General features: G+C 41.7%; 2 protein-coding genes and 1 long non-coding RNA gene across 3 annotated transcripts in view; all 3 read right to left on the bottom strand.

Moving 5' to 3' along the window:
* The window catches only part of LOC145451764 (kelch-like protein 24), a 57184-nt gene extending 44592 nt beyond the window's left edge, over window positions 1-12592 (bottom strand). The window contains exon 1 of the mRNA XM_080330004.1: window positions 12579-12592. The gene's annotated coding sequence lies outside the window, so the exon portion shown is untranslated. The remainder of the gene's footprint in view (window positions 1-12578) is intronic.
* The window catches only part of LOC145451771 (uncharacterized), a 135355-nt gene that overhangs the window by 32844 nt on the left and 75513 nt on the right, over window positions 1-26998 (bottom strand). The window lies entirely within an intron of this gene.
* Window positions 8942-26998, bottom strand: part of LOC145451767 (solute carrier family 2, facilitated glucose transporter member 5-like) — a 64370-nt gene continuing 46313 nt past the window's right edge. The window contains exons 7-10 of the mRNA XM_080330007.1: window positions 15136-15307; window positions 10148-10308; window positions 9942-10083; window positions 8942-9874 (exon numbers count right to left, since the gene is read on the bottom strand). Of these exons, the coding sequence (XP_080186133.1) occupies window positions 9695-9874; window positions 9942-10083; window positions 10148-10308; window positions 15136-15307 (655 nt within the window). The 3' untranslated portion in view covers window positions 8942-9694. The remainder of the gene's footprint in view (window positions 9875-9941; window positions 10084-10147; window positions 10309-15135; window positions 15308-26998) is intronic.

Consider the following 26998-nt stretch of genomic DNA (forward strand, 5'->3'; position numbering starts at 1 on the left):
GACGACTGAGTTTACATTTACATTAAGCGGAGAAACTCAAGTAATAAATTTTACTCGTTTGAAAATATCGATCAATGAAGTAACAGTATCAATATGAGTGGTATATTATTTTTCGCGATATGCAACAAACCTTCTAAGTAAACTTGTCAAAAATTTATCATGTCGTAGTCGGTTGTTACGAATTCGAAAGAAATGTACTTCGATTATCACGATGATGGAAATTAAGATCAACGCAGTATTTCGGCGGTGGGTGTGCATCGTTTGGTATGTTCAGCAATCACTAAATGACCAAAATATCAAACTGTGCATACAACTCGGTTAGTTAAACGATAGAGTTACAAGTCGGATGTAATCTCGATTTACAGATGACAGCTTGATGATGTAAAGCTCAACCACTCAAATGTGTTTATTACAAAGTATTTGACACAAACAAAATATCGACTGAAGACTTCGGTTTCATTACCAAGCTAGTGAAAATTGTTTTCTATTGGATGGATATGATTTACCTTTAGAAAAACGATATAGACCGATTAAGCGACGCTGTTTCATATCCGTCGAGTGAGTAAAATTTCTTTGGAGTTCGGTTTAGTGAGATAATTGTTAGGGATTCAATCACATACAAGTAACGTCTTTTAGTGACAGAGTATTGTGATGACATTTACTCTAGCAATGACAACGGAAAAATTTTCGATTGCATTGTCGGTGTATGTGTTAGACAAATAATTCTAGTACACCTAACTATAGGATACATTTAGCAAACATCGTACAAATTGTTTCGTTGTGATGGTAACGACTTTCAACGGTTTGGTTTCATGTCGGGGAATTATTATTTGGGGGTTCAAAAACAATCAATACTACAAATGAACAACAATGCAAAACACGTTAAGTGAATTACAGTGTAGCAAGTACTTCATTGATATTACGATTGTTGTGTACCAGACATTTCTAACCGAATTGAATGCATCTAGCAAACATATTCCAATTTGTTTTTTGTAATGATCAAAGTGTGTGAAATGGCGCGAACGGATTAAGCATTAATCAAGCGGCGATATGTCAATTCACCTAGTGTGATATCTTGACACCGGGAAATGTGCGAAAGTGTTTCAATTCCCACCGCAGATTACGACGATAAAGTATTGTACCGGTTATTGTTCAACAAAGAAAATTGTTGTTTCATCTTTAGTCTTGGTTACTGGAGACAATTACATTTGTAAATTATTTCCTGATTTCCACAATACGCTGCGTGGTTTTTACGAACACGGCTTAATCTTCCCAACCAAAACATTTCAGACATGTTAATCTAGTTTTACAAATCGATATGTTAATAACAATGTTTCTGAAAAGTTTGTTGGTATCGTAATAACCTTCAACACAACCCTGGTCTAATAATGTCATAATTTACTAATCAAGTAATGATCAACTATTACAAATCTCATATGTCAAATCAATGCGTCAATCCTTATGTTCACAGCATGATAACTTTGAATATAACACCATCGTTCGATTGTAAGAATTCTCAACTACGTTGGTCAGACATTCAAATCTCGTATACTCAAATGTAATGTGTTAATCTCAAACCGCGCGCCAAGTAGTAATTACTTCATCTTACAGTTGAATAAAAAATATGGGATATGGATACAACTGAGTTGGTATGTTTGTGGGTTGTAGTGATTACTCGCGTAGTCTTGTCTACTTTTCATACGGACACTTTTTGTTTTGGTTTGGTGAGTTACTACAAACGGATTGACTTACCAAGGTTTTTGTATTTTACTCGTTTGTGCATGGCGAGATGGTAAAATGTTGAGTTGTCATAGTGATAGTATTTCTGAAACCCTATTTTACAAACGGAAACGGAGTCGTGAATAGAGTTGTCAGTTTCAAGGATTGTTTCAAAGTATAATCTTGAAATGTGACTTGGTGAAAGTTGGTAGTCATGTTTGTCAAACCTATTTCAATTCACGCAATGTCAAAGTCCAAATATTTCATTCTGGATTATTTGGATTTACCTTTAGTACATCCCGCGAATGGATTTAAAGTTGGCAAATTACCAAAATGATTGAATATTATCGGGTTAGAGATAGTTGGTATTGATTCTATAAGTGTTAAAACAGCGGCGTGGAATGTGTGAATGATCCGATGCGGGTGAATGTTGGCGTCAGTAATATTCAGGTTACGTTCGATTCAACAGATCGCGTTAATAGGATTTGTCAAAGGATTTGAGTTGGGTCGAATCAATACATTCAAATACGATTCAACTCGATTTGTGTAGTGAGTTACATTTCAAGTTGACACTTTATCAAACGATATGACATCGAACAGCGTCAACACTATGCAAGTCGGAGCAACTTCAAATTTTCACGTCGGCGTCAAATTCGTCTCATCACCCAAAAGAGGTGGCGTTAGCCAATATCTCAAAGGTATATTCATCGACGGCAATAACGAAGAGATATCTTTCACGTGTTTCAATCGTGAATTGTTCGGGGTCATTGAGAAAGCATTCTCCAAACGAAAAAAACTCATGGTCAAATCCGGTTGGGTCCAAATTGACAAGTTTACTGGAAAACCTGCTGTATTACGGGGACGGGCTTCGTCAGTAACTCTGCATGGAAAATCGAGACATACGACTGAAGAATACCCATTATTGACCTGTGAATCGGTATACGGAAATAAAGATGAATACGTCTCGATCGCCGCTACTTGTGTTTCTCGAGAGGAGAAGACGGTCAATTCTGGTGCCGGAAAGGAGTTGAAATTATACAGTTTTACATTGAAGGATGATACTGGTGAGGTGGTTTTGGACCAATGGAACAAAGCCTCGTTCGTACCCGGGAAGAAATATCAACTCACTCGTGTTAAAAACTGTGTCGGCAGCTTGAAAATCGATTCGTTAACTAGACTTGTTGAATTGAAAGAATAGTTTGCATATTTGTATACCACAATACAATATTTCATTTCGCGTAAAATGTATGACCTATGTGATTCGACAACTGGGTTAGTGCGGTGTTGTTCTACTGATCGAGGTGTGAAAATTGTGCTATCGCGATGAAGTTGTGACTGTGAACAGCAGACTATTCTGTAGGTGCGAAACAGCGGTGTGAATAAGCCGAAAGTATTATTCAGGTAGCAATCAATAGCGAGGAAAGAGAACACGATCGGTCATTTGACACGACTAAACTACGACATCATATATCATAATTTACGATCAAACTATTTCACACTGACCGGTCTAGTGTAATAATCGATAGTAGCCCACAACTGCACGGAAACAATTCAGCGCACAGGTCATTCGAATTATAGGTCGCACGCACTGCGTAATCCTCACAACAAGCCACGTTTCCGTTTGTGCGGTTATTGTTGGTGACTCGTACATATTCAACACCGCGCGAGAGATGCCTATACTCGAAAGTACGAATCACCGCCACGGCCATAAGAACCCATTACGAATCACCAACACAACCTATACGCGAAAGCACGACATGCGAAAGTACGACGTGCGAGAGATGCCTATACCGAAAGGGCGATTCACGGCCGCACCCATAAGACACAATAGCTGCATGCGACCGCACCCATAAGAACACATGGCGAGTCACCACAGAGCCCGTAAGAATACACGGCAGGCGAATTACCGTCACCACCTATAGCAAAAAAGGCGAGTCACGACCACGAGTTTTCACGATATACACATTAACAAAGATTCATTCACATGACTATTTATTTGATACATATTCAACACCGGTCGAGAGATGCATATACCCGAACGTATGAATTACCACCGCGACATCGGTTGAGCGATTCATATACCGAAAAGGGTTACCGGTCGAGAGATGGCTATACTAGCACCGGTTGAGCGATGCATATACCGAAAAGGGTCACCGGTCGAGAGATATCTATACTAGCACCGGTCGAGCGATGCATATACCGAAAAGGGTTACCGGTTCAACACGAGTTTCGAGGCACCGGTCGAGCGATGCATATACCGAAAAGGGTCACCGGTTCAACACGAGTTTCGAGGCACCGGTCGAGCGATCCCTATACCGAAAAGGGTTACCGGTCGAGAGATGCCTATACCAACCCAGGCACCGGTCGAGCGGAAGGGGGGGTCAAAAGGGTCACCGGTTCAACACGAGTTTTCGAGGCACCGGTCGAGCGGGCCCATAAGAACCCCTGCCACATCACGAGCGATCTACTACACTACTCACTTGACGGACTGGCAACGAGCGCATCAATATCGAATTTCAACCCATTGGGCAATCAGTAGGAAGCGAATTTCTGGTCGCGACATGCGCTCGTGTGGCGCTTGCTGCAGTCACACTTGAACAATCCCACACCTTCAAGACTACAGTCAACTGTATAAGGCTTGATATGATCAAGTGCAGCGCCGGTATTAAAACGTCGTATTAGTGTTTTGATGCGGCATGCTGCAATGCCGTGGGATGAGTCCTCATGCGACTATGACGTTTTCGACAGTCGACATAGAGTGATTATGAAGTCACAGGACTGCGCATACCCACACAAAATAACGGTTCGTCGCGACGGCCCCGGCACAACGGTAATTATTGATTACAAGACTGAACCGTGCGATAGTTTACGGGCCCGAGCCGGAGCTGGAGCCGGAGAAGCGGTATCAACGAGCTCCGGAGCTTGGAACCGGAGCTAATTCATGATAGAAGAGAGCCTCGGAGCCGGAGCCGGAGCTGGAGCAGTTTAAAATTTGTGCCAGCTCCAAAACTCTGGTTTTGAGGCATTGTGTTTCTGTTTTGCATGAACAAACTTCAGTTCTAAAAAAAAAGCTTATGCATTTTTGGCGGTTTCTGATTTGCCGTAAATATTTTTCTATGAACCACAGTAGTTGATCGGCGTTGCTACTCAAGTAGAACAAGTAACGCCTTACATTTCTACTCAATTACTACTAATTTCTAAGACCCGTCAAAAGTACCTCAAGTGGAAGACGAAACGAAAGGTTTCCGAAGTACTAAGAGTCAGTAAGTCTAAGTATATTTGGTCGGAGAGGGTGGTCGCATACTTTCCAGCAGTTTGTCGGAGGTGGCTACATATGAATTCGCAAGATGTATCTTCTCGGCTAACGCAAAGTGTCTATATTGACACTATACAGATCGGTAGAATATTCGGAAATATATTCAGTTACCACTTATCATGCTTTAGGGGCTATGTCACGCAGCTCGTATGATAATGAAACTCATGAGAGTGGTGCAATCATTTCCTTAATCTACTTCCTACTTTTCAAAATCCGGATTGCAAAAGTAAATAGTTTATCCAAAATACTGTTCAGGTAGTAGTGGAAGTAGTCTGAAAACATATCAACTTAAGTAAGTACTGCAAGTAGGTTTAATCTACTTGAGTACCCCAAAAAAGTAGTAAAAATCGACATATTTTCATTATCTCCAAAACGTGACGTGATAGAACAAAAATAACGCCAGATTCGGACTCAACACCCCCAAATTAGGTAAATATGACGAAGAGGAATCTCATGGCGCAAAAATCGTGTAGACCAGTGTAATAGTTGCAGTCGTGACGTTGGATACGATTTCATAGTACCGTAACCATGTAACTCTTGGACCGATGAAAATAGTATTGATAAAATCTGATGGTGTGCGTAAGGATCGTAAGAAATTGATGATATGTCAATCTCGATAGTGTAATCCGGAATAACTTGAGACTGCAGCATATCGCGATCAGCCTGTTATTGCTCCTTGTTCCATCTCTGAGGTCAAAATTGAACCCACAGCACCGACTTCAAGCAATATCAATTTTGGAATGATGTCCTTCTGTCCATATCTGATTCAAATAAGAGCACACGCCAAGTTCAAACATTCATCTGATAATTTCATCTAATTCCATCCATCTGAATACGAGCCGGGCTATAAATACCGCGGCATTGACTTTTCACATCGAGAGTTTAAAAAAATGACATACCGAAGAACCATCTAATACATTATAACTGGCGTTTCACATACCCACACACGATAACTACCACAAACACTTCCAAAGAACGGATAGGAAATTTCAATTCCTACCATAAAAATGATGGCTTCTCAGAGCATGTCCATGAATTTACACGTTACCAGAGAGATTGTCGGTTTGGATTCACTCATGATTTGAGGGCTAAACTTTAGGAATGGTGTGAACCAGACATGGGGTAATCGCGATTAGTAATCGTAATCGATTACGACGATTACAGCATTTTGAAGTAATCGTAATCGCAATCGATTACATTCGAAAAAAATCCGAAGTAATCGTAATCGTAATCGACTACTTCCCATATCTAATCGATTTTTTTGTGAAAGAACGATTACTTTTAGTTGGTACAAGGACTATGACATACACTGAATATTCGTGAACAAGAATGAGATAATATACCACGTTAGCGATAGCACGAACGTCTGTTTTCAAACGCCACTACTCATTATTACGTCAGAAGTATTAGCTCCGCTCGTCATTGCGTAGGTATCCACACATAGTAAACAGACATGCGATGGACATTGTAGTGTGATTGTAAGAACACCCCCCCGTGGTGTATATCAGGTTATCAATACACTACAGAAGCCCCTACCTCGCAGCAGGATATTGATCACCACTCTGCCTATAGTTTCAAATAGTAACTTATGTATTGATGTTTGGTTGTGCTTATTTAAACGCAGTTTACCGTTGCTGCTTGGCGAGCAGGACGCCTAAGTACGCACGTGCACCTGATGAAGATTCGGAATTTCGTACTCGTCGAATAAAACATTGCAGTTTCCGCAACGAAGCATTACAAATAAACAGCTGTTGATATATATCATAACTGAGCCGTGCTTAGCCGTTTCTCGTAACAGCAGCTCGCAGTATATGTATGAAGTTGAAGGCAGAATTTTTATGTTCACTATATCTTATTCTAATATAACTACTTGGAACGGGCGTCAATTGTTATTTCACAGTTCGTTACTCAGCATTTGGACCTGCCGCCATAACCATCCGCTTATAAAACCTGACATGTTAGCGTGGGTTGTAGCTAGAATCAGAACCAAAACAGCAATTCGTCCCCCAGTCCAACCGTTGGTCAATTTTCAAAACTGAATTTCGTCAATAATATTGGTAATTGCATTATATTACTATTCATTTATAACCTCTCTCAGCCCCGAGTGTCAGATTTACCTGTAGATCTGGGGCACGTAATTCAGAATTATAGCATCTGGTATGTTGTTATAATTACTTTATTGTATGTCGGTAATTCACGATCTCCAGTCTGTTGTATAATCAAAAGATATTGTACTCGCCCAAACGTAGCAGACTAAAAGAATATCTTTCGTGAGACGCACACACAAATTGTCATGGCTTTCTTTCTTTGTGGATGCGCCGGGTGGCATTTGCATTGTAGGCCCAGATTGGAAGGACAGGACTTATTAGTCACGCCCACCCAGCGCGGCTATTGACAATGGACGAATACCCTAAGTTTCGGCAAAGGTATTTCTTTGGTATCACATTCCGCGGTATGTTGTGGGATCGTGGCGCGGTAATGACCGGCTCCGAAATGCCTGTTCCCATAAAATAGCCTATGAATGTTTTTTCTTGAGGGAAAGAGGTATGCATTTCAAACCCAGCTATCTACTGGAGCAGCGGTCACCAACCGTTTTGAAACAAAAAGCTACTTCTTGCGTAGTGTGTACTGATTATTGCGACGACCGACGGGTTACCACTTACTCCCGCCGTTTCTCCGTGTTCAGTTGGATTTCTTCACTTAGAGTAAGACAATCAGAGCACTGGACCGGGTTTCCGCCCCTTACCAAGAACAAAAAACGCTCACTCGCCAGGACTCACACCAGCTCCTCCGGGCCCAGTTGCGTTGCTGCAGTGCGCGCCGAAACGAGATTTGGGAATATTAACTATATAGATTACCGTTGAGCAGCCGCGTGACGGGCGAAGACGAGCAATGCCCCGAGCGACTGCGTTCGTATGTTCCTTGGGGTCGGCCGACCCATTTTCAACTGCTGCTCATATGAAACCAGCTTCAACTTTCAAATCTCTCATTTGGATATTTGCTACAGCGACCGCAGGGCGACTCATTTGGTCCGCGTTGGTGACCCCTGTACTAGAGACATTTGAATCGCAAAGCTCGAAGAACATTTTCAAGAATTAATTAAATTCTCGAAAATACTCTATAATTTATCTTGGTTTACGAAATACTTTTGAGTCCCCTTCGAGCACGCTTCCCACCCTATTAAGAAATTAGGGGTGCGGCAGGTAAAGACCTGGCAATAATGCAAATCGTTGGGTGCGATAAATCATCCCCTATAAAGTTGGGCAATTTGTATATTATGACGTAATAAGCAAGTGACGCATGAAATATGAAGAGAGTTGATATCTCATTAAGCCTTTCCAACGCAATCCTTGTATTGTCTTCCAATATATCATTTAAGATTATAGTCCTAAGAAGCAAATGTAATCGTGAGTAATCGTGATTACTTTTCCAATGTAATCGTAATCGTAATCGACTACTTCCCGATTTTGCTGTAATCGTAATCGTAATCGTAATCGCATGATTCTGAAGTAATCGTAATCGCAATCGATTACATTCATGAAGTAATCACCCCATGTCTGGTGTGAACGTCGGTGCACGTTAGTGCTGTTCGGTACACGAGCTTGGTTCTGCACCATGCAGAGGGAGCTCATACATCAAGCTCGCGGCATGATTTTGCAACTCAATGAGATAGTTCGTGTTAATTTCCTTCGTGACATGAAGTTTTGTTCATCTTATTATTTGATTAAGCCTTGAACTTCAACCCTTTCAATACTTTATGAAGTATTTTCTCCTTCACTCAGATTCATATCTGTATGCAAGCTGTTCAACCAGGCTTCACCTCACCATTGGACACCACATTACGCAGTCAATGCAGACTACGTTGATCTTTTGTAAGCAGATTTTCACGCATAACAAAGTTGTACAGCATCAACGAATGTATTTTTCAATACTGATAATCTGTCTAATCTAATAATATCGCAAATTCCTGGCGAAATTCTGCTATTTTATCACTTGTTGCAATTCTGGAAATTATTTATGATTTACTTTAACAAATATCATCTACATTTTGATAAATCGTTTTGAAGCGCAATATCACGTTGTTTCGTTGTCATATCTATTCTGAATGGTTAATCTATGTGTATGTGTGTGATTTTATATAAATATCCACTTGATTAACTAGCCTGTAGTCTCTACCAAAACCTGGGAAACACTGGCCTGCAGACTATAATTGTCAGCCAAAACAAAGAATAGCACACGAAATTTTAAAATGTTTAGTCGTGAGCGACTTTAAGAGTAGATTCAGAGTGCTCAATCGCGCAATGATAGAGCTCGCTTGCTTCTGAGCTTTGGCATCGATATAACCCACGTGCTTATGGAGTCGCAATGCCAAACTATGTCATAATGCAAAATTCTAAGGGCATGTTTGGGGCTCAATAGCTTTCTTTCAATTCACAGCGGTTTTATCAAATTTCGGTCTCGGAAAGTCAGTTCAAGTGCAGTGAGCAGTGAGATTTGAACGTGTCTAGGGTTACACCACTGTAGGACACTATGAGTTAACTATGTAAATCAGGGGTCTCAAACACGAAATTTGGCACTTAAATATTATCAACAACATGAAAATCCAAAATTTTGAAGCACTCTTTTATTCATTCCGCATTGATTGCATCACGGACCGGATTAAATCGTCCGTCGTCTCTCACCCGCAACATAGGTGCAAAACGATTTTTTTATCGCGAAGAAATCTTGAATTTCTTGCTCTGACTTTCCCTTCGTTCGCGGCACAAAGAAAAACAGATTAACCGTGCCTAGCAAGGTCACGCCCATCCATATTAGGAAGGAGTATCCTTGTATCCATTCCTAGAATGATATCAGAAATAACATATATCCGTACGAATCGACGAATCAGTATAAGGTCAAGACTTACCGTTAAATATGGAGCCATGAAACTCACAAGCCAAGCAAAAAACCAAAAGCAGGCACCTCCTATTAAAAGACTAAGTGATCGCGTTCTATCGATACAGAGCACCCCCATCAGCGCGAAGGAAGTAGTCGTAACGACTCCGTATCTGAATGCAAGTTTTTATGGAACAGTCAGAGAGATGCCCAACGGGGACAGTTAATATAGCTTACGCGATCATGAAGACGTACATCGCGGCTAGCGATACCCAAGACATTGCAGAAGCGTATTCAGACGTTTCGATGCTCGTTGTCATTAGAGCATGACTGATAGCCACGACGACATATGACACGATCATCAGAGATCGAGAGTCGAAGTTCCTCATCGCAATCACCTATGAATTGATTACTGCTATCATACTCCACTGTGTCCATGCCTGTCTTCATGACAAACATAAACAATATTATGTAGGCCTACCTATATATTTCCGGACTCACTAAAAGTTCGGCCTAGGCCCTACTTGAATATTTTTCATCCAGTCCATAAATTTAACTGATCATGTTTCGCGCCGGGTGCCTTTATTTTGTACATGCAAGCTAATGAAAAGCTAATGCAGCTAATTAAGCTAATGAAATGCTAAGTAAGCTAATGAAAAGCTAATTAAGCTAATGAAAAGCTAATGAAAAGCTAATTAAGCTAATGAAAAGCTAATTAAGCTAATGAAAAGCTAATTAAGCTAATGAAAAGCTAATTAAACTAATGAAAAAGTAAGCTAATGAAAAGTAAGCTAATGAAAAGCTAATGAAGCTAATGGAAAGCTAATTAAGCTAATGAAAAAGTAAGCTAATGAAAAGTAAGCTAATGAAAAGTACGCTAATGAAAAGCTAATTAGGCTAAAAGCTAATGACGCTAAAGCACGGGGGACTTTCGACCCGCCTGGCGGGAGAAGACCTTTTAATGTGGCCCATGCATTTCAAAGGGGAGTTTGGACTTTGAAAATCTTCGAGCTCGCCTATACTTTAACGTGGGCGACATAACTGTCGCAACTTTGCCGCGCGTCGCCTACCCCAAAACACGCGGCCCTATGGCAAACCGCCCATACTTGCTCGGATCGGTCCCAGATTTCGTGTGAGCCTAGTCGTGGGGTGTGTTTGGCCGAGAAATTTTTTAGAATATTTTCCGAAAATTTTCTGAACTTCGACTTTCTTTCAATTTCGTCCCCATGTTAAAATATAGGGAAGTTGGACTTGAAAATTTTCGAGACTTTTCGGACTTGCACTTTTTTCGATTTGCTCCATGTTAAAGGATAGGAAAGTTGGACTTGATCGTTTTTTCGATTCCCACTTTTCTGGTATCGTTCGACCCAGCGGACGCAGTAGAACACGCCGGTACCGTCGGCGTGGCTCTAGGAGAGTGATTCCCAACCGCGGCCCCCAGCTAGCCTTCTTGCGGCCCCCACGAAAATATTGAGAAATCGGTATGTGAAAAAAATTTATATCTATAAAATACTCTTGCTTGGCTTGGAGTCTGGAGTTTTCAATTAAGATTGCTTGAAAGTTGTGAGTAGACTGCTAAGATTACGTCACTGCTGTTTCAATGCAATGTGCCCTAACTTTGCAGTTGAACGAGCAGTATAAGTATTACTTATAGATATAGGTAGCCTATAGATACAGGTATTGACAGGACCGTAACTGCCGCACCCCAAGCCGATGCGACCTCGAAGGAGGCCAAAAATTATTTAGTGAATTAGCATAAATTATACAGTATTTTATGAAATTTTCTGCAACTTTTTCAAAAATGGCGCGATTTCAAGTTTTCAAGTACGTTAATTATTAAGTACTCTTCCACCAAGATAAAATGCGCAAGATTTATAGAAGTGGGCATATCGGCGTTGGCCATTACCGTGCCACGACGCACGAAGACATATAAAGTTTTAGGCCATGTAACATGCGACTCCAAGAAGTGTGCCAGAATTATCGGCAGCGAGAAAACCTTGGCCGAAAAGGACTGCCCTTACGCTGACCGAAAACTTCGTTATGTATATAAAAAATACATATAGGTATAATTGACCATAGGCGCCTAAATGACTGGCGCCGAATGTTCCTGTCTTTGCAATCTGAACCTCACGAGACAGATAGGCTGCCATCGCGCAGGGAAGAATTATATGCCAGTGAAGAACTACCAATTTGAAATCGTGTGCATCTTTTAGTTTAGTACGTTTGGGCGATTCTATATTTTTTGATATAGCAGACTGGAGGTCACGAAATAACATCATGTAACGAAGTCGTACCAACAGGTTCGCCCGTCCGAATATGTTTAATCATTATTTACGGGCCCTACAGTTTCCAAGATACCTCACTCAGCTCTACCGGCAAATCTGATTACGTGAGCAGAGAGGACAAGTAATTGATAGCAATATATATGCAATTCCCGATCTTATTGACCTAATTTATTTTGAATTATCGAAAATTTTCGGGCTCCACGCTGGCTCACTAAACGGGGATCCTGATTTCGTGGCAGAAGCGAACAACGGGATGGGGGGTCGGTTCATCACCCCATGAGAACTCAAGACCAAAGTGTTTTGGGTGGCCTGACGAATTGCTGTTTCGTTCCTGCCAACGGGTATACGCCCGAAGATGTTTAATTATTATTGAGTGGTCCTACCTTTTCAAACACAATTCCCTCGGCTCAACCGGTCAATCTGATTACGTGAGCAGATAGAGGATAGAAATTGATACCAATATATATGCAATTCCCGATTATATTGACCGATTCCATCATGAATTGTTGAAATTTTTCGCGCTTCGCGTGATTAGTCGAGAGAAGCTGCCTAAAACGGACACCCGATTTAGATGATAAATAGCGGTAAACAGCCATCAAGCCTAAGGGGGGCTGGGGGCTTCGAAGTTCGGTTTATCACCCTATGGGGGGCCCAAGAGCAACGTTTTAGGAGGGCCTGACGAAGTGCTGTTACGGCCCCTGGTATTGATAACTAATTTACGGATAGATGTGCAACAAGTGACTCACCAGGGTTGTAATGACTCGAGTCAGACTCGAATCACGATTTTCTGATGACTCGACTTGACTCGAGTCATTTTCTCAAAATCGAGAAATGACTCGACTCGACTCGAGTCAATCTGTGTATTGACTCGACTTGGACTCGAGTCATTGCGCATGACTCGAACCAAGTCATATGACTCGAGACTCAGACGGCCAAGACCGACATTTCATGGTAATTTCGAAGAACAGTAAAGTAACCACCCTATTGGGATTTCGTCTATTGGTACTGGTGCTTGAAAATGCGACCAGAAACTGTTAAAAGTGATGAAAATTAGTATATTATAAATGCGAACCATTCGATATCACCAAACAGATTTGTAAAAGTGGGTTTACCAAGACTTAACTGGAAACTGATGAGCAGTTAACACAATGACTTGGACTCGGACTCGAGTTATAATAACATGACTCGGACTCGAACCTCTGCTCGATAACTTGGACTCGGAGTTGACTCGGTGGTGAATTGAAAATGACTCGAGTCAAAACTATAACAGTGAGATTGACATGTGACTCGGAGCTTTGTGACTTGGTTACAACCCTGTGACTCACGATTGAGTACGCCAAGATGCGTACTGCTTAGCCGGCAAAAAGCAGCATAATTGGTAGTCCTATAGCTCGCGACCCAAGCGTCCGAATAATTTGATATGTCGGTGTTTATCGAAAGCAAGTGTCGCACTGATTCCAAAAATACGAATTGAAATCTCGCCAGGGCAATAAAACTACTCCGAAATAGCCAGCAAAGGTTGATTGTTCTGAACAACGGGAGCGCGGCAACACAATGGCCAATGGCGTCAAGCGAATGATCGGAACAAGGCCAATATTCATATTTTGGTGACTATTTTGGGTTCCTTTTATTGCCCTGGTATTCGTGCGGCCCCGACCGCACTCTGAAACTCTAAATTTGGCCCTGCCACCGAAAAAGGTTGAGAACCACTGCTCTAAGAGGTCGCAGAAAGATTTCAGATTTTTATCCTCGTTCTGTCATTAGGAGCTCGAATCGACTATCCGCTTAGCTCTACGACGCACAGGAGCCGAGATACGACGTTTCGTGTTATAGCTCGGCTCCTGTAAGGCCCAGCCCCAAGCTCGACCCCTCGTTGGAAGCGCCGCAAAGAGGCGAAGTCGGAGAAAAAAATCATCCGGATCGGGATATCCGGAGCCGATATATGTCCGATCAAAGGGCCCCAAAAAGCGACTTTCGATCGGCTCTGGATGCCATACCCTTTGTCCGATCCGGATAATTCTTTCACGGGGTGTCTTGAAATAGGGAGAGCAACACGCGACTAGGGGTGTTTCGAGGGGGAGAAAAATTTCGGACTTTTTTTCGATTTCGTCCCCGTGCTAAGGTATAGGGAAGTTGGACTTCGGTCGATTTTTCAGAAATTTTATGATTTTTCAATTTTATCGATTCCCGACTTTCTGCTATCGGTCGAAGCGGCGCACGCTGAAGTCGGGAAAATTTTTCGGAAAATTTCTAAAAATTTTCTCGGCCAAACACCCCCACGACTAGGCTCACACGAAATCTGGGACCGATCCGAGCGGGTATAGGCGGTTTGCCATAGGGCTGCGTGTTTTGGGTTAGGCGACGCGCGGCAAAGTTGCAGCAGTTATGTCGCTCGCGTTAAAGTATAGGCGAGCTCGAAAATTTTCAAAGTCCAAACTCCCCTTTGAAATGCATGGGCCACGTTAAAAGGTCTGCTCCCGCCAGGCGGATCGAAAGGCCCCCGTGCTACAGCATAGTTGTTAGATAGCTTAATCAGCTTTTCATTAGCTTACTTTTCATTAGCTTACTTTTTAATTAGCTTAATTAGCTTTTCATAAGCTTCATTAGCTTTTCATTAGCATACTTTTCATTAGCCTACTTTTTCATTAGCTTAATTAGCTTTTCATTAGCTTTTCATTAGCTTAATTAGCTTTTCATTAGCTTACTTTTCATTAGCTTACTTTTTCATTAGCTCAATTAGCTTTTCATTAGCTTAATTAGCTTTTCATTAGCTTAATTAGCTTTTCATTAGCTTTTCATTAGCCTAATTAGCTTTTCATTAGCTTACTTAGCTTTTCATTAGCTTAATTAGCTGCATTAGCTTTTCATTAGCTTGCATGTACAAAATAAAGGCACCCGATTTCTAGCATAGCTGCCGAACGAAAAGATATTGATATTTACCGCACCAACAGAGGCCAGAGCTGAAATAAAGAACGCTCCCATAGTAGCCGGAGTCCCCACATCCGGAGGCAATCCCGCCTCTCTGAATATTTTGTCGGAGAAAGACAGAACATTGCTGAACCCGCATGCCATCAGTAGACTGAATATCAATACGACAACCAGAAAATGATTTCTGAAACAAGATTTTTACTGCTAAATAGCGAAGATGAGCGATAGCTTTTTTCTCTTGTATTGCCGAAAACAGGAATAGAATAATTTGATCTGATTCCGATTGATAATACATCAAGCATACATCAAGTGTACACAGATTTCAAATTTACCTTATAGGACTTAATTATTACTCAAATCTGACAGGTCTGCTGGGAATCGTTGGCTATGAAGTCTACTACCATCGCCCTCTCTAATCTCCAGTGGCGGCTCGTGACAATATCGGATGGTGGGGCAAGGGCTACAAGAGACTTTTTATCAAAATGACGTCACAATGGCGTTTTCCAACGTATAAAAGTAACTTTATGATGGTCACATGAATTTCCAGACAACAGTGATTTTAAACGTAGGAGCTGCGACTTGAAGTCTGGTAACAAATGTTTTAGTCATTTTTTTTTTATTCAAAGGATTGTTTTACAAAATGAACACTTTTTATTCATTCAAAGGATTCTTTTACAAAATGTACAGTAACTAAGAATCGCCCCTTTGCCACGAATCAATCATCAGGGCATCCTTAGTAGCATGCGTTATGATTTCGTGGTAGAGATTACGCAAATCGATTGGCCCTAGTTTTTCTAAGCCCGTCCGAAAGTGTTTCGTACACGATCCTGGTGTGTTACGACCAGGTGATAGGCAACCAAAGCGGAGGCGCCCGACGTACGATTGGATCAATGGAGAATTATTAGGCCTCTAATTTTCGCTCTAAAGGCAACGGAGTACGGAGCAAAGATTCAACACGATTCATGTTCGCAATTGACCTGAATAATTCTAATGACTAGAACTCGAGAGATTGCGTAAGCCTAACTGAAAAGGTCAAAGAGTTCGGACACATACGCATTTACGCAATTGTTATCTCATAGATTGCGCCTGTCATATTGAATCCAAACCATCATTTTGAACTGTCTTTGAAGAACTACGGATAGCAGCCTCGGAACTCATTGGTCGGTGCCAACGTTGAGACTGGGCACCGCGTTCGAGACTAAAATCAAAACATACCGTGCAAAAGCCCATGACAGATCTAGGTATGGAGCATCGTTAAAAACAATAGCGACCAATAGCGGCTTTTGCGTAAATCTGTTAGCGATAAATGACGAGTCAGCTCTCACTAAACTTAGGAAACGAATTTACCACTAACATAGTTCAGTGGCAAACTTAAAACTTCGCACAGCGTTCGATAATAACATTAAGACTTACCGTGCCAACTGTCATGACTGATCTCGGTAAGGAACATCGTCAAAATCAATAGAGACCAATACCGGCTTTTGAGTAAAATCTGTTCGCTGTACATGATACATCAGCACACACTGAATTTCGGAAACGAAATTACTACCCTAATATTTAAGTAGCAACTGAAACTTGGAGCAGTGTTAAATACCACCTCCACGAGATAACATACCAAGTTTCAAAAATTATCATGGTGAGAAACACCGTCAAAATCGACCTATACCAGCAAAGGTCGACTCAACGAACACGGCGGTAACCTGGTTCAGATATAGATACGATTGTTACATCACACCATAAGGGCAACAAGGCAAGGTTGCCCCACTTGCTCTGTAATTTTATGAATAGAAGAGAGTAAATCACCGTTTCTTTATTGTGCGCGGCTTTGAGAGAATAGACAGTGAAAGCTTGTTATGATCGCTACCGGGGCAAGCCTCGGCTAGGCATTCACTAAGCGAAAACACAGAATAGAATTCGATTTTAGCAGACTTCGCTATAGGTATGGGCATTTACAAGTGAAAGCACAAGAAGAATGCGGATTTCGCTGTGATCTCGGTATATATTGATTGCTGTGCGTCTATAACTGGTAAATAATTGTTATTGAACAGAATTTTAGGTGGGGCAATGCCCCAGTTGTCCTATAGTACGAGCCGTCACTGCTAATCTCTTATGAATCCAGTGACGTGCGGTCAAGGGAGGCAAGGGAGTCAGTGCCTCGCTAGCTGTCTTAAGGTTAAGTAAAACAAAATCGTGAAACATTCTCTGATTATAAACCCAATAATTATAGCTATCTTTTATCGATGTACAGTAGCCTACATGAATGACTAAATTTTAAACATTTTTATGCCTAAAATCATGGAATTTGCATATTTATTACTCAAAAATATAGCACAGACGGGCGCAATTCATTATGAACAGCTCATAATTTATATTACCTGTTATCGATCGAAAGCTATTTTCGAACTGCTTCCGAAAATCTAAATAATATGAATGTCAGAGCAACAGACCCCCCTAGCCAAGGAATGTGAAATTCCGCTTTTTTACATATCATGACTGCGCCGAGAATCAAAAACCAGATGAGGCATGGACGAATTTTTCTCAGCAATTGCTAGCTAACAATCCGACAGTCGCAGCGCAGTGATACAATGGGCTATCGACTTCGCAAACTGACTGTGACTATGCAGTATAAATCATTTATTTGCGACGGCCAACTTGTAGTACAGAGCAATTACACTCCCATACTGATGCAGCTGCTATGTATTTCCCATACACACGAGTGGTTCCCACGCTTTTTGGATGTTAGAGCCGCATTGCAAACTTCAGAGTAGGCTATGGGCTATAGGCCACGTATGGAGCCGCATGAAAACACTCTAGTAGGCTACTTCTAAAGAAAATTTTGAAGGTAGCTTGCCTACCTCTGGATCTCACCATCCAGTTAATTCAAAAGCATGCACAATTGCACATAGACTTCTATAAAATATATATCGGCTATTTTAGCATTGATAGACGCAGATTGGCGAGTGCTGTACATTGAAATAAATTGAAAATGCATATCATTACTACAACATACTCTATGTCGCTATGTGATAGCTCTTCATACATTCCAGCACGTATTGCACCAGTTTGCGGGGGGGGGGGGGGGTATTCGGTGAGTAATGTTGGCCTTATTGCAATTTTTACTTGACTATGAGCCGTTATTGTGATGTTAGTAAATTGCGTCGAAATTTGCTCTTGACAGAGACAATATTTAAAGGTCTATGACCAAGAGAACTCAAGAAGTATCCTTTTCTGACAGGTATTCATCCATGCGTTTGACGCTATAATAGTGTGCAAGAATTCTCTTGCACCGTTTTCAGAAGCGGCCTGGGACGGCTTTAGTTTGGACAGAAATAATATCCCCCATTTCAGCATTCAGAAATTGACTATAACTATTCCTAGAAACAAAGAAACAACAAATGTCGTCTATTGTATTTTTGTGGCACATGTAGAGGTCAATCAGAGCCACAGGAAGGCTACCTTGGAACCGCATGCGGCTCTAAGAGCCGCGGTTGGTAATCACTGACCCACACCACTAATTGTGGATATGTATGGTAGTTTCTTACGCAGCCTGAGTGATAAGCAACAAATGTCTACTAAATCAGCTACCGTTCTGGGTTTATATATTTGTAAATATGACGCTAAAGGGGCCAGTGCATCACCACCATGAATCCCGCCGCACGTCACTGATCTATACAATGAAACTGTTGTTCTATCTTGGATGCTTCATCCCGCTGCATACAAGATCTAGAATTATATGCAGGGTTGCCATCGACATGGACCCAAAAATAAGGACAGTCGGAAAATTAGATTATCATTAAAAGCGATTTTGTAGATACTTTGTATTTATATGAGCAGTGGCATATCACATTACATACTTTTGGCATGAAACAACCTGCTCTCGCAACTCCTTGTTATTGAAAAATCCTTCATGGATCTCACGACAGCGCAGGTCTAGGTTTACCTTTACTTAGAGCCGAGACAGCACTTCGTCAGCCCCACCCCAAAAAAACACGTTGGCGTGGGCCCCCATAGGGTGATAAATCAAACTTCTTCACCTCGTTCTTATTAGAGGCGTCAACCAAGATGGAAAAAGGCTGGGGGCTACATCAAGTTTAGACAAAATAATTTTTTGAGCGTATGGAGCAAGAAAAATGCTTGTAGTCTTGGTCCTGGCCGAAGCAAACTTCTTTGCGATGCTGGAATCGGGGAATATTGCTTTGGAAAATGGCGATGTGCAATCGTTGTAGAGGAATGATTGCAGGTGTTTGACAGTATGAAATGCCCAAATACCCTCATCAGCAGCTGCCTAGTAGTCTGTGGCCGTTGGTAATGATCGATTTGTGAAGAAATTATTCATCGACTGGCTCGAATCAATCATTAAGACACACTTCTTATGTTTTGGAGTATCAATGTGAGTTGAAATAGTGGTATTTCCTATGGCCTCCAGGTTAATGTCACAATTGCAGATATTGCAATGTGCGAAACACCCGCCCCTCAAGCTTCCTTTGAATTATCTCTCATATTCGTCACGAAAAACGTTCTTACGCCTGCTCATTTTAACTCAACAGATCTAGCCTTATTAGTAGCTGAAACTATATGTGCAATATAATTCAGATAAATTTACCAATGATTAATAGATTTACTATTTTTAACCCAAGTGTCGACTGTACTGCGCTCTTTTCCAGTACGCAATAAATGCTACCTTCCCCACAGCTTATTCTGCTGACTATAGACGGCAGAAACCTTGTATTGCTGTTTGCTACTAAAATGACGCCCGCTGCGATAGCTTGGTACAGCCGAAACTACTAGCCTATACCACTCACTGCCCTCGCAATCTCACCACTTATAGGTCAAATCGGTTGTTCTGTACGCTACGGGAGTTCCTTTCAATAATAATGTCATAAAATCTCGACGCAACAGCATACTTTTAGAATATTATGCAACACAGATACCGGAGGAAATCGATATAAGTTCTAGTTGCTCAAAATAAGACAAAATAAGGACGCAAGTCGAAAAGAAGGACATTTCTTAGAAATAAGGACAGTCGAGTTTTCTAATACGTGGCACTTAAAAATAAGGACAAATCTTAGAAATAAGGACGGTATGGCAACCCTGATTATATGACAAAAGCCACATACACGTAGGCTACACATTACGCAATTACATCGAACCAGGGGTAGCAAGGTAACATTGCTCATAACATGTGGCTGCTAGCAGTTATCTGCATCCATTATCCGGTTTCACCATTCAGTGCCGATTCTCCTCTGTGTCAGTGCCTGTTATTTCGAGTGATGGACGGAATAAATCGGGTAAGTGCCGAATATCCTACCAGCTGTTGTTGTCTGTACAGTTGACTAGGGATGGTGTGAACGTGAGGTTCACGTTCGCGTTCTGTGTGTGAACCTCAGAAATTTAGAGGTTCACGTTCACAGACGAACCTCGGTAGGTTCTGCACTGTGAACCTTTTTCGTGTATTGCAATTTTCACTTCAATACAACATCATTGGTGTAAATTTATTGCATTTCCACTGAGGGCCACTCTATGCATGGCGCTGGCAGAATAAAAAAAATCAACACTTGACGAGAAAGCACATTGACAATCTCAAAAATTTCACTTGCTTTGTTACAAAAGTTTGCTCGAAATATTCAGCTTTCCGTTTGTGAATATTTAGTGACTCTCTCTTCTGTTAGCTTGACCCACACAACATCAAGAGCGAAATACACTACATGTAGTCAACGAACGACGCTTATTCAACCAATCAATGAAATTGATATCGTTATCTCATTCAAAAAATCTAGCAGGCGTACGGGGTCAAGCTTGACTTCATGTGTTTATTGCATCATAACAACCAAATCCGTGCGATTGCGGTGTTGACTACTGCTGTATAAGTGTATAACTTCTTAATGGGGAAATATTCGTAGCAAGTATAGAAACCCATTTTACACCCTGCTCAATATCAACGCTGAGTACATTGTCCGGTCCGGCCAAAACTGTTGTGTAAGCTTATATAATCCTTTGCAAATCCGCGTCGAAATTGTTGGAAGCGACGGAAGATATTGATTTTATGGGATTATTTTATCATTTGATTGCCCCAGTTGACACATTTGGCGACGTTTTAAACGTCAATATGTACTTCAGCAGTGTGGTATGGTGTGGTCCGAGTCGTCGCTAGGTATCGTGTACATCAGTGGTTCTTAACCTTTTTTTCTCCAGCGCCCCCTTTCAACAATTGCCTTGGTGTGGCGCCCCCTTATTTTAAGGACTGTAGTAAAAAACAATGAGTAAATGGTCGAAGTCTGATTTCGGGTCGGCACTTCACTATTAGACCACTAGACTGATTAACGGTATAATTATATGTTCTATTTTCGGGATCAAATCCAGGTTGTTATAACCAGGGCTTTGGAGCCGGGGCCTGAGCCGAAGCCCCGGAGCCGTGCATTTTTACCGGAGCTGGAGCCGGAGCCGGAGCTCTACATAAAATTCAGTCGGAGCCGGAGCCGGAGCCGGAGCTGGAGCTAGTTATATGAGGGGTGGCTCCGGCTCCGAAGTATTTCATAAGATGCTATTATATATGCAACAACCATATCTGCTGAGTTCACATAATTGATCAGCAGGCTTTCGCGAAATTAGGAATCTTTTCCTCTTTGGCGCTACCTTTTCCGACGAACCATGTTCCTTGGGATTTAACAGTAGAGCAGCCATATGTTCAATGTTCAATTTTCATACATGAGTGCCGAACCTCGGTATGCTAAATATTATTGTGAATATTGTGGGTATTCGGCATACCCGCAATTTCATCAGCACAACATTGTTGGCCAATTGTACGGTTCAAAAATAATGATCACTATGTATTACGCGAAATGGGAGAGAGTATAAAACGTGATTTCGTTGCACATGTCGATATGACGAGCACGAGCCGAGAAATTCCATCTCATCGTTGCTATGAATCGGATGAGCAAATACTCGTTCTTTCGTGATAGTTCTTTAATCGGGCCGCGAAATTGGACAGTGGTATTTTGTATGCAATTATGCATGCGAATTGGAATTCATTATTGCGCATGATCGTCATTCACTCCAGTGAGGATTTTCGACCGTAGGCTAAATAGGGGATCGCAGAAGAGTAGCCAAAACGCCGTTACACTCAGCAAACAATTGTCGCGGTACGAGCTACTCAATGCGATGTCAGGACCCATAGGCAGGGGTCTATAAATGGTACTTAAGTACAATTTAGCAAAAATAGCTTATTTTATACTCAACCAGAATTTTAAATTATACTAAATTATAATTTCATGAAAAATGGCTTTCCTGGCGTAGGAGGGTACCATACTGAGTCTTTTATGTGAAAACAAGCTCGTGTTTTGCGTTACTCCGCCTGCCGGTGTTTCAAGTTTAATGATCCAACCAAAAATCACACAAGTTTCTGCAGCTCTTGAAACTGTTTTGCATGAAGGCAGCCTTCGAGCGGGAAATCGGTCAGGCTCTCCCGGTAGTCATCCTTTTCAATTCCGATGGCGGAAAAATCCGCCTGCACTGGTGCCGTCGTTGGAAACACGGTCGAGAGCGTTCCGCAGTAGTCCTTTGAGGTGGGCAGGTGGATGTTCATTGTTCATACCCTCGAGGACACCCCAAGCGTCCCTGAAGCTGCTGTCAGGGCCCTCATCCTCCAACGTAATGCGGAAATTGTCATGGTCTCTGTAAAAGTCCCTCAGTTGATGAGCGTGCTCCGTCTCGACATCCTCGAGTTTTTCTTCGGCCCAACCAGCTGCTCGAAGGCGTCCTGACTGTTCGCGAACCAAGTCAGAGACAGCTGAACGACGCAACACCAGTTCCTTCGGGAGCGTCGGTGGTATCTCGTTGTTTTTGATGTCCGCGTTGTTTACCAGGAGATCACAGACGCCATGAAATAGGGTGCAAACCAGAAGGCTGACTCCCCTTTGAACAGTGTTCCTTATAGCCTCCGAGATTTTATCAAGTTTGGCCTGTACAAAAAGTCCTAAGTCGAGGATGAACTCCGGAACATTTGTCATGGAAACAGAAACTGATTCCACTCTGACGTATTCTAATTCACCCTGGAAGCCATCCTCCACACGAAGCTCTGTAGTTGCTGTTGTCAGGTTGTCACGCAACTTCATCATCAGTTTTAACCTACTTATTGCTTGAAATCATGCAAGATGATTATATTTTATGAAAGAGCAAGTTTCATACTTTGTAATTCTGCAATAAAAAAAATTATAAAAAATTTTGATGATCTGTGTGTACCTTCCCCCCTTAAGAACTGATTCAACCTAGCAACCTACTGCCGGTATATACACTGCAACAGTATATTCCGGTCTTGTACAGTTCAGCAGGGATTGTCAGCCGTGCCAAGTTACAACCTATAGTCGAGATGATTCACTCACTCACTAGAGTTTAGATTATAGGAGCGAGAAAGAGGAAATTTGGAGGCCTACTATGGCAATTTAATTTGGGCTGCGATAGATCACAAAACAGAAAAAAAAATGAACAAAGGAAGAGGAAGATGAGCTGAGCGTGGAATGGAATGAAGCGAATATCAATCCCGCCGTGCGAGCAAAGCCACACACACAGCGCTGCGCAGGAAGAACCCCATTGCGGTGCGGCATCTGCACCCCCGCCGCCGCCGGTCTCCCCACCTAACCGCCAGGCAGCACCTGTGGAGCCAGCAGGGCCCGAACGGAAGCGATAAACCCGCAAATGCGTTTCTTAGAAACTCCGGTGAACTGACAAACACCGGAACACGGTAAACAAAAAAAAAGAAAAATCCTTATTTTATACTCGACAGAAATTTTATTTTATACTAAATTGTACTTTTGAGACCCAAAAGTACAATTTAAAGTGGCCTGCCCATAGGTATTTTACGTTGGAAACAAATTACTGATTTGATACGCGATTTCCAATTTGTAATCATCTGTTTCGTAAATTCTTTCTTGATGTCGGCTTGATACTCTAGTATTCCCGGATTATAGCGCACTGTGAATTGTAAATGTGCAATGTGCAATGTGCATAGTTTAATTCGTTATGGGCATTGAGCATGTGTATGGCACAGTGTTTGATTCGATTATTCGATTCGTTTAAACGGGGGAATATTATATTCCGATAAACTTGATCGACACCGGACGGACCGGTAACGAGTGCACCAATACCGAACGTCAAACCATTGGCTATTTGGTACAAATCGAATTTCCATTTATCAGGTCGTGATATCCGCCCATATTGCTCTCACTACAGTTACAGTTGAATAATAATCGCACATTTAAAGATTGAATTGAGCTGTATGGCTTAATGTTAACGAGTTCAGTGCCAGTGTTAAAACGCCGCATCAGAATTTGAATACTGTACAGTGTACACAGAAACGGCATGGAGTAAAGTGCGTTCAAGTGCAACTATGATGTTATCGACAATTGACAAGTATTCATTATAACGTCACAAGTCGGCACGGCGGCACCTATGTCTTCGTTACTGCATCCGATGTTACTGACGGCTGATAGACTCTAGATTACTATAGATAACTAACCTACGGGTAAATTAGGAATCTACAGTCCAGGGGGGCAATCTTTTCGGCTGAAGGGCCACATGAAATTGACGAACGAATGCGTTGCCCACTAGCCGCGCCAGGCGCGTCAAATTTTCAAAGTTTATAATATTATTATTTGGGTATATTGTGGGTCGAATGTATACCGCCCGCTGGGCTCAGTTTGCAAGGACAGGACTATTCGGCATCTAGACATATCGATATCGAAGATTTCCGCTAATATACGACAATCATTTTGTGCCTACATTTTATCGTCGACGACCTTTCTGCGAGCGCAAACGCGAGAAGACTTTCTCTCGTAATTGCGAATATAGTTAAAGGGGCACTGCACTCTAAAAATGATGTGGTCTCAAATTGAAGGTAAAAACGAACAAAAATTTTTGACCGCGGCCATTTCCTTCAGAACGCCACCGTAATAGAGCTGCAATTTATTGAAATTTCTACAAGACCAGCTGCCGCGGCTGCTTAACCCGTTACATGGCACGATATCGTCACCGTCGCACTTGCTCGACGCGATTAGGCAGTCACGCAGAGAACGAATTTTAGATAGTTGTCAGCCGATGTTTTGAAGGAAATGTGTCTAAGTTTCGTTCCCTGCGTGACTGCCTTATCGCGTCGAGCAAGTGCGACGATGAAGACATCGTGCCATGTAGCGGGTAAAGCAGCCGCGGCAGCTGGTCTTGTAGAAATTTCAATAAATTGCAGCTCCATTACCGCGGCGTTCTGGAGGAAATGGCCGCGGCCAAAAATTTTTGTTCGTTTTTACCTTCAATTTGAGACCACATCATTTTTAGAGCGCAGTGCCCCTTTAAACTCAATCGGCTAAATCAGGCATTTTTTCATTTTCAGGAGGGGGTAGGCTACAAAGCAAAAAATTGTGTGACAATTAAACATGCGAAGCGGGAAGAAAAATTTTACTACTTTTTTAGTTTATTGTAATGTACGACGATTTACTGAGAATGTGACTGGACCCTGGATCTGCCAATGCGTCGGAACTGATATATTAGTCATCAACATCCCAAGTTTCGGCGCCAGACTAATCATATTTTTGGTTGGCCTTGCAAGTTCACAATCTGAGCAATTCAATTTCGATAATATAGCAGGATTTCGATAATATGGTGGGAAATTAGCTCGCGGGCTACTCAAAACCTTCTCGCGGGCCACATATGGCCCGGAAGCCGCGGGTTGCCCAATCCTGATATAGACAGACACCTTCGATAGTTTTCAGAGCCGGAGCCCGAGCTGGAGCCGGATCAGTGGTAATAATCTGGCTCCGGAGCTGGAGCCGGAGCTATTGTATGATACAAGAAAGCTCCAGAGCCGGAGCTGGAGCTATGCAAATTTACGGCTGCTCCAAAGCCCTGGTTATAACAACCATCGCTTAAGGCCTACGGCCTCATAACACTTGGTTCGACATCGATGTACACTAGGGCTCTTCAAAAATGACTTATTTTCTCAAATCGTACTGGCTACTTGATAAAATTGTTAGGTTACCTATTTTAAGCCTACACACAAAATTTGGTTCAATTCCAGCCAGTAACCGCTTTGCTACAGGAGAAGTAAGTTTCTATTTATTATATAAAAATAAATATTAAAAAATTTGAAAATTTTCTGTTCACCCCATGAAAGTGTTAGGCTGTCTATAGAAACGATGCTCACCAAATTTGGTTCAATTTCAATTCAATTTTTTAATATTTATTTTTAAATAATAAATAGAAACTTACTTCTCCTGTAGCAAAGCGGTTACTGGCTGGAATTGAACCAAATTTTGTGTGTAGGCTTAAAATAGGTAACCTAACAATTTTATCAAGTAGCCAGTACGATTTGAGAAAATAAGTCATTTTTGAAGAGCCCGAATGTACACATCCCGAATTCTCCTCTGCAATTGGAAATAGGGAGCAGGTAATTGTATTGGATTTTGTTTTATTGCTTTGTGTGACTATACTAAATCAACTAAGAATGTAGTAGAGATTTGCTCTCATTAAATTTAGTACTGCACTCTTAGCTTTAACATGAATGGGGGTAACAACACTAACCAGTATCATCCTTCATGATACGGCGAAGAAATACTCTGACGATTTAATTTTGTAGCTCTCAAATACAACTATATTTAACTAACCCTTTTGGCCAAAAAGCTTCAAAATATCTTTAATGTACAGAGCATCACTCTCAAAAGTACAGTAGCCTGCAAGGCCTTTTCGATTTCGACACGCAGTGCGCTGCAAGATACAATACCTAATTCAAAACATTTTGTGGAAAATAACCCGAGCTATCGGTATAAATATCAGTTTACTATTATGTTCATCATTTCAAAACACCACGAAATTGTGATACAATGAAAAGATA

Source organism: Botryllus schlosseri, chromosome 12 (genome assembly GCF_051294905.1).
Source record: "Botryllus schlosseri isolate E-star chromosome 12, Bs_hap1, whole genome shotgun sequence".
NCBI lineage: Eukaryota > Metazoa > Chordata > Ascidiacea > Stolidobranchia > Styelidae > Botryllus > Botryllus schlosseri.